Here is a 13,810-nt window from a genome sequence, read left to right on the forward strand (position 1 = left end):
TGGTTTCCCGTGCCAGTATGGGATATAAATCCCAGCTGCCGCAGCATGACAAAGCCCCTGATGTCCGCTGGGTGCTGAGGATGCCGTGACATACCAAGGATGCCAAGGGCTCCATGAAAGATGAATGTTCTTGATGTCACGGCCCTCTGTGAGAAATATTTCTTCCTTTTCAGCTGTAACCAGAGGTAACTCATAGCCGTAAAACACAACCTGCTGCTATCAGTGTGTGGTGGGGATGCCCTCTCCCACCGTTAACCATCTATAAATCTAGCTGTCCAGGCTCTGTCTATGGTGGTGGAGAGGAACAGGCATTGCCAAAGCCAGAGTTGTCCAAAATTTAATTGGGATGAGCAACTGTCTGGAGGTACCTCGCATGCACGGGAAAATCGCTCGTCTGCTCTCTCCTTTTCAGGCTGTTGAGCTTTAACCTCAACTTTTGCATATGCAAATCCACAAAGCCGAAGTCTGGGCTGTTGGACACATCCTTTCAGCTTTAGAGACATTCCGGTTGAATTCCACTATTAAATTTACAATTCTCCCCTCTCTTTTACGGATGGTAACCAGTGGGTTTGAGTCATTAATGAGCTCTCAGTCTCCACCACGCTACGTTTAACATCTGCAGTGACTCATCAAGGATCAGATGAGGGTAGGGAACGCCTAATGGGTGAGCCAGGAAGATGTGTAGCTGATGGAAAAAAAAACCCTCGGCCAAAGAAAGGGAACTTTAATCTATATTTAAGCTCTTTCTCTGTGACCTCCATGGATCCCAAGCAATGGGTGCTAAGGGATCAGGGGACCGTGATTTCTACGCGGTTCAAAGAGATGAGCTATCTGAATAGCCACGGCCCAATGAAGAACCCGCCCAACCCGGCATTGAATCGGTGCCACGCCACAGCCCTTAAAGGGCAAATGGCGTAGGATGGCGCGGCGTGGCACGCGCCGTCTCTGGGTAAAGGCGAGGTACAGAGCAGGCAGGCAGCAGCACCACGCGGCAAGCAGAAGGGACCGAGTCGTTTTCATCTGACCTACTATTCAACGGATTTCTGCACACAGGGTGTTTTGAACATGCTTTTGATTTCTGTTCGCTTGGACTGGAGGAAACATGCTAAAATAAATGAAGTAAATGAGCTCAGGAGTGGGATCAAGGACGGTGGGTGGACAGAGAGAAGGGGAAAAGGGTTTTGCTCCCAAGAGAACCATCCATGGAGCATGGGCTGAAAGAAAACGGAGCAGAAATCCTTCTGAGCATTTCTGCGAGAAGTGCTGGGCTCAGAAACGTAAAAAAAAAAATCTTCTGTGTTCACTTGTCTGTCACTACAGCACTCTGACATCAAAGGCAAGGCAGAGTTTCCATAAGTAGCTCTCGCTGATAATACTCAGGCAATGCCGCTGCCCGCAGGAAGCACACGGGAGGTCCCGGGTACCTGAGCTGCTGCCAGCATTTCTTCTGCCTTATTCAGCTGCCTGGGACGGGTTTTAGCATGGGACATGGGACATCAAGTGCCCCTGCTTCAGAAAGTCCCGGGCACCACACATTGATTTATTAATTCTATAGTTCATTGCTATTTATTCCATGTTTCACGTCTGTTCCTCCTGTCCTGGGCTGTCTCCTTAGCATGGGTTAGTTACTACATCCACTGAGCTGCTCCTAGGTCCCAACACAGGCACTAAAATGAAACACTCTCCAACTCCATCCATCTTCTATCAGCCACTGATAGCTCTTCTGGAAAGCAGGAAACGTGGAAGAGAAAATTGGCCAGAATTTAACTGTCCCTGTGGGAATTTCTGTCAAGGCACCGGGACCCAGCTGAGGGTCTGGGAATTTCTCAACAAGCCCACGTGTGTGGTTTTATTTTAGCTCCCTTTTTCTGGCAACAGCTGTCACAGTAAGATAAAGTAGCCAAAAGGCCAAGGATAAAGCCAAGGAGCATCTCAAGCAGGACCACAGGGCTCTGGAGCAATGGCCAAGGGCACAGGTGGTTTCCTCCTCCATCCCGCAGGCAAGGTGCAAGGGCTTGAGGAGGTGCAGGTCAACAACTGGTTGCTCAGCTGGTGTCAGCAACAGGGATTTGGTTTTTACAACCAAGGGACTCTCCTTGGAGATCGAGGACTGCTAGGAAGGGACAGGAATCCACCTGACCAAGTGGGGCAAAAGCATTGTTGCCAACAGGCTGGCCAACATGGCAAGGAGGGCTTCAACCACTCGACGAGGGAGGGATGCGCAGCCTCCCATTATTTTTGCCCATTAAAAAAAAGGAAAAAAAAAAAAAAAGGATTTGAAGCATGCATCACGGTTGTCTTTCTGGGAGAAGAGAAAATATTACTTCTGAAAGGATGGAAGCAAAAGGGCATGAGGGAATATCAAACTTGGCTTTCTGCAATCCACGATTATCGTCATTTCAGAAATTTGTCCATGACTATCTTATTCATCTGGAAAAGACTATTTTTTAATTCTGTTGAAGACTAGCTCCCAGAGGTACAGAGTGGAAGATGACGGTGAAAACCTAGTTTTGGTACCTTGAGAGCTGGCAGCTGCCTCGGGAAACGACCCAACGGCGCGTACAACACCCACGCTCTGCCTCTACCGATGCCGTGGGGGTTTTGCTACCCTCAGTTACGCAAGGCCAACGTTAATACGTGCCTCGGTGCAAAGATCAGAGCCACGAACCAGGAGGCTGGGGTTGGCGTACTTTCAAGCATATTTATCCAATTGTGTTTACTTTCAACGCATCGCATCTCATCTGCGGTGGGAAATCGCTGTGTATTCCCCTGAATATCTCCATCCTGCTACGCGGAAAGAAGCCAAATGTTTCTCAAGTGTAATAGTATCAGGCCAGCTACACAGATTAAAAAAAAAAAAAGTTGAATGGAAGGAAAAAACTCACTGTATAGAGTCCCATCAGGATTTTACAGGAAAAGAGGTCAAAAAGCATATTTTCCCTGTGAGCAGTGGAACATAAACTTAGACCTTTTGTCTTCCCCAAGGAGAGAGCTCAGACTTTTCTGGCTTCCTATTATTTAATTTGGAGAAGCAGAGAAGTGAGAGCCATGGGAACGAAGTCTGGAAGTCAGCTTTGCAAGACAGATATTTAGCAAAGAAAATGTTGAGTATCGTAGGGTATACCGTTAATAAATAAAAAATAAAAATTGAGGTTTTTGGTCATTTACCGAGAGACTCCACAATTGTTTTCAACCCCAAAGCGTTCACTGCGAGCACATGTGTAAAACAGCGTGAGATCTGTTTCTTCCCCCCTTCAGGCCACTCTTCCCTACTGATACAGCGCCAAGAAGTTTAATTAAATGTCAAGTGTCGCAACATTTGCGCCTCGGGGAGGGGAGAGAGAAAGCGTTGGCTGGCGCTGAATTTCGAGCGCGCACCACCACCGCCGCCGCTTGCCTGCGATGGGTGTCGACTCACCTTTCCTTTGCTGATTATAAAGAAAGTGTCCCCTCGAGCACCTTGCCGTATAATATACTCTCCGCTTTCGTAGTGCGTCTGTAAGGAAAAAAAAAAAAACAAAACCCCAAACATATAAATTAAGATGAACAAACAGAATCCGAGACTGTTATTCAGCAGATAGTTGGCAGTTTGGCTGGATAACACTTATGGAAACGTAATCCTGGACCAATTTTATCCCAGTCCGACATTGGCCATTATTTAAAAATTGTCCTGCGTCAAGGAATATAATAATTAAAATGGAACTGTTTACGCCTTGCCCATTTTTCTTCTTACTGTGCTAGTGCCAGCTTTTGCCCAGATGAATTATCCTCTCAGCCTAAATCCATTTATACTAAGTAAACCAGACAGAGGAATTTTCAACAGAGAATATGGTACGTGAACTAAACTGCAATAATATGTCTGTTGTAAAAATAGTTCTTTTCCTTCTTTTTTTGTTGGTTTTGGTATTCTTCCAGCTTTGCTAGCAAGGGCTTTATTCAACAAATAATTTTTGCTTTTCTCCTGTTATTATAGTCATTTAATCCATCATTTTTTGCCTTGTTTTGTGGAATATTCCTTGCTAAATTTATGTCACAGCTTATCAACGCTTGCCTCTAAACTTAACAGGATAGCTTCATCCCTTGCATTACCCCATCAAAATCAATATGCATTTCTACATCACCAAAAAAATAAAAGCTGGTGTGTTCTAAAGCAAAGACGACATTCAGATTTAGTCCCCCCAAACCCTGGTGTTTTCTTCAGAGATAGTCTACCCCACCCTACAAATTCAACCAACATCCGCTCAGCAGCAAGCAGAGGCAGGGGAACGCTATGAGCTTCCCACCCAACATCTTCACCGTGGTTTTTTCTCTTTTTTTCAAATCAAGCCCCTGCAGAGAGCTGCAGGCACCAGACCTCCCGTGCCCCAGCGCTGATCTGTGACAAAGCCTCCCCAAAAATGTCCCCGTGCTCCAGCTCGGTTGCTGTTTCAAGCTACACCAAAGCCCAAAGCTCCAGATCTTTTAATCCCAACATAGGTATAAACAACAGCGAGGATGGATTTGAGCTAAGACAGAGCAATTAATCCGAATCCTAGAATTTGGATAAGCTTGAGATGTTTTCTACCAAGAGTATTTTATTGACTGACATGTATTTATTTATCTTTACACTCAAGCTTTTTTGGTGCCACATACAGATTGATAACAGACTCCAACGTGAAAAGAAATAGGTAAAGGCTCACGTAAACGTATCTGCTGCGCCTGAGAAAAACAACGCCTTGCTTTGGGAGCGCCGGGCATATGGGGATATTAAGGAAAAATAATTGTCCTAGGAAAACAAAAAAGATACCCACGTGAACTATAACATGGAATTAATTAGGTTCGTTCTTTAAAATACATATAGATAGGCTGCGGGTGCTTACATCATCCTAAAAAAAATCTGGGTAAATAAAATCAGAACATCAGACTTGTGAGTTGCCCCGATCCCGAACGGGCTCTGACAGATCTAAAGACCGCAGCGTTTTTCAAATTTCCATGTGCCAGAGCGGGAAGAGGTAAAAAAGCTCGGAGGAGACCGTGGACGCAAACTCGTGGAATGTTTGTGGATAGCAGATTTTGAGAATACACATTTTTGAGCATCCAGGTTGAGACACCTCGAAAGGCCTGATTTTACAAGGTGGTGGGACCATATGCGGTCAAGGGGAATCTTGTGGGCACCCAAAAATCTAATGATTGAAAATACCAGTCAAAAGGTTCCAATTTTCGTACGGGCAATCTATGTTCGTTAGACATATTAAACCACTACTTCTTACATGACTTTTGTGCAATTTTCAGCTGATACTGCCTTGTAGCTGACTCGCCAATTCTGGCCAGTTAACGCACTCAACATGACAAAACCTTCTTCCTAAAAGGCCGTTTCTTGGTCTTAGTCACCAATTGCAACTGCACCAACCACTTAGCACCGCGACTCACTGTCCTGATGCTGTATCCGATTCCCACCTAAGAGTTCTCCCAACCTTCCCACCCAGGCTTCCATGTGAGGAATGGAAGGAGAACAAATTTGAGCTTTGAAGGATCTGAAGCTGCCTCTTACTTCAGCATTCTTTGTCTACCGTGTTTTGTTTTTTTCCTGGGCTCTAATCTCATTCAAAATACTCCAAGTCCTTTTTCCAACGTTCAAATCATATTCCTCCAGTCCTTCCTTGAGTGCCCAATCGCGCAGAGCTTTCATCTCGCTTGACCTCCTGCTCATCAGCACCTCTCTCCATGCCCTTCCTGCGGTCTGCATCTTCGCCTTTATCTATTTCAGCCCATTTCTTTCACAGCTAATTCCACCTGGCCTTACCGCAATTCTTCTTGCTTGAATCAACCTGTCCTTCCCCATCCTCTAACAACGCTCTTCCTCTTAAATCCTCCTCTTCTAACACAAATCAACTCATCCGTGTACTTCGCCCTTCTAACCAAATTATTTCTGTCCGTTTAGACTGAAAGCGCTGTGCAGAGCAGGCAAAGCGCGTAAGTGCTCGCTTACGACACATGCAAATGAAAATAATTACAAGGCTCTTGCTTTTAGCCGGCCACGTATAAGGTAGCAATACGTTCTCGGGTGCTATTATACAAAGTCACGTGAAGAAGCGCTTTGACAAATGTTGCACGTATCTGTGGTATAGCTGATTCACATTTTAGTAACACAAGCTCCACGTCCTCTAGAGAAAACCAGTCCAAGAGCAATATGAGGAAAATCAACAATTCCTATAGCTTTAAAATGGGTGGTGGTACATGCAAAGGAATAATACTTGGATTATAATCACAAAACAGAAAAGCAGGAAAGCAAGCAGGTTTGATGCATCTTTACTAGCTTCAGAGTGACCCCACCGCTTCTTCTGGACTTGTGTTTGCGAAATTAAATTCAATGGCTGAGCTCTAGCAAGCTGTCGGAAGCCAGACGCTGTTGAAGGGGATCCTTCTGATGGAGAGAGAACGACGATTTGTTGGCATCTTCTTAAGTTCTAGCTTCAAAGCCCTGTATGTGCTGGGCAAAGAATTTCCAGAATGCCTTTAAAATAGGCAATAGATATTTCTATCCCACCTCTGCAGTTACAAATGAATAAAAAAATTACACAACTAGTATCACATGCCAGATTTGGGTTTAAAACTTGAATCTTTTTGTTTTTAGACTTTTCTCCCAAGAGAAAGGGACTCTGGACAGAACGCTGTATTTTCAGAGGAAATACCAAAGTTCAGTGATGAAAGCTAATTTAATACCTCAGATGGATTTCACTGAAACCCAAGGATCATATCGGGTTTTGAGCACACTTCTTAAGACATAGCTTCTTCAGGCCACAAAAAAAAAAAAAAAAAATCAAAGCAAAACAGAGAAATTAATCCCTAGCTGGAAGAGTTGACCAGATTATATTAACTATTCTTACATTTTCTTCTCTCAAGCAGAAAACCAGAGCTGAAAAAAAAATCCAGCATCAAAACAGAATGGAAAAAAACCTGAACAGAAACGCAGGCTGCAGAAATACAGCTGTACGACCTGCCAAGGTTGAGATAACCAGGCAGAAAAGCTACTAGTTACAAGGGTTTTGTGTGTGCAGAGGGGGGGAAAAAAAAAATCCCCAAAAAAAGGTTATAAGCTAAGGCATCCAGCTCCCAGTCTGGCATCAAAATCTGAGAGAGTCGGCGCTCAAGAAAACAGAAATGATCAAGCCGAGAAATTCCTGTTGGGAACGTTCATCCACTCCCGAGCCACAAATGTATATTTTATAAGCTTTGGCAAACGGGGATAAAAGCTGAGCTTCGAGGAATTCAAAACGCTACAAAATTCAGAGCAATTGTCACACTAACCAGACCCTTGTTTTATAACGTAACGCCGGGCCCTTAAGGTACTTCTCTATGGAGTGAGAGCTGCTTTACCACCCTCCTGAATAAACCCTCAGCCTCCAAATATCCCATTTGCCTATATAATAAAAAATTTTTCCCGGTCTAAACCGGTAAGGGGTTGCATCCTTAGCAACGCAGGGACGCCCACAGGGACGTGGAGTGCAAGCCAGGCTTGCAACCCGAATGCTCGTGTGTTTAGCGGAAGATAGTTAAGTGCACCATTAAGAGCCTTCTTCCTAAGAAAGTTATATAATAAGAATAAGTGATAAAAAAAAAATCTTGTTTTTTCTGCTTTTTTGGCACATGCGACACATCCGAAATTAAAAATTGAAGGTTTCCTTAAAAAGAAAGCTTTAATTCTTCCAATTAATACTCAGGGCTTTAATTTCAGTATCTGTTGTATACATGGTTTAACTCCTATAAGCATTTAAATATTTGTAAAATAAAGGTTCCAAGTCTTTCCAGTGGAGCTCAACTCTGAACTGAAAGCCAAGGCATTATATTTACAGAAAGAATGTGTCAGGCAGGGAAAAAAAAAAACCAAAAAAAGGGAAAGCTCTAATTAGCTTTCTCAGAGAAAGAAGAATAGGTCCCTAACCAAAATGGTTTAATAGGAAACAAACCCAAAACATGTACAAGCAAGAGAAAGTCATGTACGTGTTGCATAAACTCAGATTTCCCTTAAATTTACTCCATCAACACCAAGACAAGCCTGAGAGGAGGAGGGAAAATAAAAAAAAAAAATTAGAGAGCCAGCCCAATTAGCATTTCAAGGTCCGCAGAGCAGAGCGTTTCCAGCACCTCAGAGCACCCATCCGCTGACCCCTCAACCTTTATTTCTCTATAACTCCTTTCCCCCCGCCCCTGCAAATTCTGCATAAGCCCAACCTGTTAAATCTCAGATCCGACCCTCCGAGAACTGCCGGCTTCTGGTCTCTTGTACGGTATTAAATAAGAGTTTTCAGGTTCAGGAGCGGTCTTATTTTTAACAACACCTGGGAATTTTTTCAAATCTTTTGTGATTAACACAAAATTAAGGAGCTGAACTAATAGATGGGGCTCTTTAACAAAAAAACCCCAAACTAATCTGTTTGTTACAAACTAATACAGCATACTAGAAAACCTCTGCAACAAGGAAACCTGCGTAATCACCTGGTTTCCTCTGTAATCCTCATTTTCTCACCAAGAACGTAAAGGGATCGTTGAGTTCAACTAAACAATCTGGGAAAGGGCCAGGTCTCACCTCCGGGAGCTACAGCCCATCTGGGCAACTCCTTCCCTTCGTGCTTCTCTATCGTGTAACGTCAGGAAGGCTGGAGAGGACGGGTTTAAACGGCAGGTTTGACGGATCAGGGGGTCAACGTACAGCTTTTGAACTGAACGAAACTCAAGAGAAATTTAAAATAATTTCTAGGCTAGACCTGTAAAACCAGCATGAAGGTTTCTGGCTAGACCATCTTGTTGGCCATCGACAAGCCAGGAGCCATCCCAGTGACACCAGCGACTTGCTGTGCTCCTGGCGCAGCCCTGCTCGAGGCAGCGGCGGTGGAAGAGGCTGTCAGATCTCACTTCTGACCTGCCTCCAACCCCAGAACTCCAAAACGAGCCGCTCACCTTACGCCGTCTCCTAAAAGAACGGCCCTGCGTGGCTGGCCAGGTAGAGCAGCAGAAGATGGAGTATTTCTCCCAAAGCACGGCAGACCCACACGATCCCTCAGCCACTTTCAAACGCAAAGTAAAACAGATCAGCTTAGATCACTGTGGATTGATACATGCTCCCCGCTCCGTATAAACCGATTCCTTGATTTCAAAGCAATTCGGACAACGCAGACAGATTAGCACCTTGCACTTATCTTGATTTTAGAAAGAGCAAGAACTTCAACGTCTGAACCAGGGTCAAGTAGTGGACACTGCATCCTGTCCCCATCCTTAAGCTCTTCATTGCCATCGACGTTAGCACCATCTTCAGATACTTCGGGTGAAAGCCTAAGCACGTCTAGAATATGGTTGGAAGTGGAAAAATGTACTAAATTTACACTACACTGAGCGAAACAACAGAAATCAGATTTCTTAGAAAAATGTCACTCAAGTATAAATGAAAACTGTTTGGCGGGTCCAAGCTAGATGTAGATATAGCGAATATCCAACGTACATCGAACGTACTGACACCTAGGCATCAAACAGGCAGAGCTCTGTTGTAAACCTTACCGTCACTCCAAACTATCAGTTCCCCTTAGAAAAAAGAGAAAATTGAAATAAAGTTGTTCTCAAAAACCCAAATGCTAACCAAAGCCAGTTTGTATGCAACACCAGAGCCAGACTGTACCCCAATGCACGTACTAGTCCATGTCTACATGGCCTTCGCACGTTTAGGTTAAAACCAGCCTCAGCATAGAGAGAGGCTTGAATCTTTCACAAAATATCTTTTCCAGCCTAAATTAACACAAGTCCTGGAAGCTCTTCCTCTCTTTGAAGTCCTCCTATGTGGCCCATCAGCACATCAAGTGCCTCTCTCCTGGAAATCCCCAGTTTGCCCAGTAATAGCAGCTTCTGTAAAATTATCTTCTCCCTCCCTTTCTTCTAGTGCCAATTTTACTTAAAGCAAAGAAAAAATCCTCGTGCCAAGGGGAAATAAATGTTCACTCAGTGGGTTCGGTAGGGAAAGACAGCGATAAGGCTCCCTGATGTGCTCCATGTACCCCACAGAAGAACTAGCAGAGCATCCCACGACTGAGTCAGATTATTCGCTAACAAAGGTAGATATCCTGCTTTATGAAACCCTCCGTCCCGTGCAGAACGCCCACGTGCCGCCCCGGCCTTGGGTGGGGAAACACCCCATGTAATTAAAGCTCCGTTGAGAAGTAATTGGATTTCTATGAGACCAACCTTGCCTTGAATATGGACAAAATTAGAAGCAGCGAGGCATCAGCTGCAACAACAAATAGCACCAAATTTGGACAATAACCCCTTTTTTGAATCACTGTGCTTCCCGAGACCGAAGCTGCAAGTCCTCACCAACCAACACCTCCTAATGATTCAAGACCCAAACGAAAGGGCTCGTCTAAGAATACGTACAAACCGGATCGGGTGCTCTCAGGGGTCACCCGATACCATCCCTCTCAGAAAAGTTATTTGTGCAACTAGTTTCCACCACTAGCCATTGTGCGAGCGTAGCATCACACGCTGCGTTTGCTTTCTCCTTCTTCTCTTGTTTGCAATGGTGACCTCGTGGCTAGAATGAGACGCGGGTGTTTGAAATCTGAATTTCTGCACCTCGCCCTTCCCAGAGAGGTTTCTACCACAACGCACAGAAATGACTCACAGCAAATAAACTCACAGTCTTCCGCTAAGTGGAGGAAAAATCAGTTTCCTTACTTCCCAACACTACACCCAAAGAGCCAAAACTTTGTTTGGTGGGACCAGCCAAAACAGAGCAGCTCAGATGGACACCTCTCCAAGGCTGGCCAGATGCATGTGCAACATCTGGGCACTGCGCTGGACCTCGCCTTGAGCCACCATCAGCTGTGCCACCCACCGGAGCTTCAGACGCCTTGCCCTGCATTCGGCACTCCTCGTTGCAGTGAGGTCCTCCTCCACAGCACGCTGTGGGACACCTCACCCACCACGCAAGGAAAACATGAGCTGTGCAGCTTCAGACACCGCATTCGGGCAAAGGCTTTGGTCCACCAACCTTAACTTTGTCAGTCGTCAACCTCAATTGGAGCTTCTGTTCCTGACCACCATCAAAAACCGAGAAGCTTTTAAAGCCCAACAAAGTGTTGACACAGGCTTCATGGAGAAACCTTGATGCTGGAGACCAACCCAATGGTTAATGCTTCTGAAAAACCTCGTTCTCCTCTAGCTGGATGCCTTTGACTGCCACGTTCATACTGAGAACATTTGGAAAAAGGTGGAAAATAGATTGTGTGTAATGTAACCCACGTCAGCTGTGGCGCCGGAGAGGCCAAAACCCTGCCAGAGGTCACGTCAGGGGAGCAGAAACACAAAGGGGGCTTTGAAACGAGGAGCTTCACTCCCCGCAGCCACGTCTGCGCCACACAAACCAGCGAGGGTAACACGGGGTTGACAACAGTGCTCAATGTCTAATCCATCTCCCTCAAGGTGTATGTTTAAAAAAAAATTAAAAAAAATACACCCAAATATCTTATTTTGCTGACAGTTTAAAAAAAATATTCACAGAACCATCAGCAAAACTCCAAACATAAGCAGCTTTCAAAATATTTTTGTTTCCGTTCTGGACTTTCTGCCTTAAACATTTTTTTTTAAGTCTGAAATGACAACAGCAGTGCTAATAAAATAGAATTAAAAACAAAATAAAATGTTTATTTGCTGAAAAATGCTGTAAAACCAAGCAGGTTAATATTGGTCCTCTGTATTGAATTCCTTGGGAATAATAAAACTGTTTCCCTGGGTTTACTACGTGTTTCACTCCCATGAATTAGCTAAAAATGCTGCTCCTTGAAATAGCCAAAGGGCAAAATTATCATATTGTGGTTTTCTCCTTATTTATCCCGAGAATCAGAGCGCAGCAGGTGGGTCTGATTTTTGACACTCAAGATATCTCAATACCCACCCCCCCCAAACAGCAGCTTAACTGCAGTTAAGCAAGCGGGAAATTAAAATTTGAGAAAGATGGAGGGCTGATGGGAAGGGAGCGTGAACTCACGCCTTTTAATCCAACGTCGTTACGGAGCACGGGCTTGGGAAAGCAGATGAGGAAGAATAAACCCAACAGATGGGGGATGCTGCTGAGCCACCATACATTGGGGGATGAGCAAGCGCAGACTAATAACCTGCTACTAATTAGCAGGTTATTAGCAGACCTCCACCATCCCACAGGGTTATGAACTGGAAACCTGGGGATGACCCTACGGCAACCTGGGGCTGCAAACCCCAGCTCTAACGGAGCTGCAGCCTTCTGCAAGAAATTCTTCGTTTTCTCACTAATGGATTACAAACTTACTCTTCCTTCTCAAAAATTATGCTGTCCGAGTGCAAACTTGGTATTTGAATGTAAATTTTAAAGTCAAAGCTGTACCGCAACAGTTGCGGGAGACTGTTGCCTTGGGTGAACGTTTTATTTGCGCTGCACTGATTCACTGTGGCTTCTTAATGGACTGCGACAGCAATGCGAAAACACCACGCTCCTGGGGCACGTTTTGGACAGTCTGGGTGTCTTCTCCAACTGTGGTGTCTTCTGCAGTTTACAGGTTGCTTCCGGTTCCCACAAAAGCATCCCCTGACCAGCAACAGTCTTGACGCACCTAAAGGGGCCGTTTGCGTGTAGACGCTCAAGTCCAGCGTACAGAATAACACATGTCACTCCAAACGGTGGGTTTGTCCGTCCTCAACTGAGGTTGTCCTTACATCCTTCCGAGACAAAACAAGCTGCAAATCAAACAAAACCAGGAGCGACTGCTACGCTAAGAAATGCCTTTTCCTTAGACTAGAAAAAACCCAACGGTCGGTGGCACACCTCCTCGTATCAAGATAGAACATGTGCTTCTGAGAACTCGGTCACTTTGACTTCTCCAGGTGCAAGGACGTACGGGAGCAGAGAGAGAGGTATATTCAACAATTATTTCACTGAAGCAAAAGCAAGTACGACCTACACCTAACTCCACCGGGTACAAAACCAAATGAATAAAACAGCAGTCGTACAACACTCCTCCGCTGCTTCTGAAATGTAAAGATGCAATAAATGTTTCTAATTTGAAGTTCTTTGGTTAAGTGATTGCTTTCATTTCCTAGTTGTTTCTTTTGGGGTTTGGCACTACTGTTCCATGAATCTGAATTTCACTGTGCTGTGCAGACAGCCAGTGGGGAGGGACGGTGCTGGGGCTGGTACCCTCCTTCTCTTCCTTTTTCCTAAAGCCTCCCCCAATTTCAGTGTCCCATAGACACACAAGGCATCCACAAATTGAGCTGGAACCCATCCTCTGCCATATGAGCTGCTGGGTGGTACCCACCAACACTGCTGGGGACAAGGCGAGATAGGCGACGGAAATGAGGTTATAAATGTGGAAGTGAGAAACTCGCCACACTTGGTTTGGAGCAAAAAATCTCCGAACTGTAGTTTTTCCATCTCTGAGCAGAGTTCTGACAATTCCTTAGGTGAAACTGCCAGTCCCGAAACACAGGCTGAATTTTCACCATGAATTCAAGACTTTTGTATTGATCTGTAAATATGACATCACAGTTGTGATCATTCAAGAGCTTCCTAAAGGTTGACTTCTCGCATGGACAAAAGCGGCAGCACCACATCTCTGGCATTTCCACGACCTGGAGCACACAGCCAGCTGATCAGTTTGGTTTCCTTTTACACCATAGAAGTTAAAGGTCTTCACACCAGAACATCCAACTGGAACCCAACTGTCCTCGTGGTAAGAAATAGTGGAGAAATAGGACCGCTTGTAACTCTTGTGAGATACATACTCAAACAAGATTTATTAAGTTTGACACTAAA

At 44.8% G+C, this 13,810-nt stretch overlaps 1 protein-coding gene across 3 annotated transcripts in view; it reads right to left on the bottom strand.

The window, feature by feature from the left end:
- Positions 1-13,810, bottom strand: part of PRKG1 (protein kinase cGMP-dependent 1) — a 507,011-nt gene that overhangs the window by 121,674 nt on the left and 371,527 nt on the right. For all 3 annotated transcript variants that reach the window (XM_075759023.1, XM_075759022.1, XM_075759024.1), the window contains exon 6: positions 3,419-3,496. In XM_075759023.1, coding sequence (XP_075615138.1) covers positions 3,419-3,496 — 78 coding nt within the window. The remainder of the gene's footprint in view (positions 1-3,418; positions 3,497-13,810) is intronic.

This window comes from Balearica regulorum, chromosome 7 (assembly GCF_011004875.1).
Source record: "Balearica regulorum gibbericeps isolate bBalReg1 chromosome 7, bBalReg1.pri, whole genome shotgun sequence".
NCBI classification, from domain to species: Eukaryota; Metazoa; Chordata; class Aves; order Gruiformes; family Gruidae; genus Balearica; species Balearica regulorum.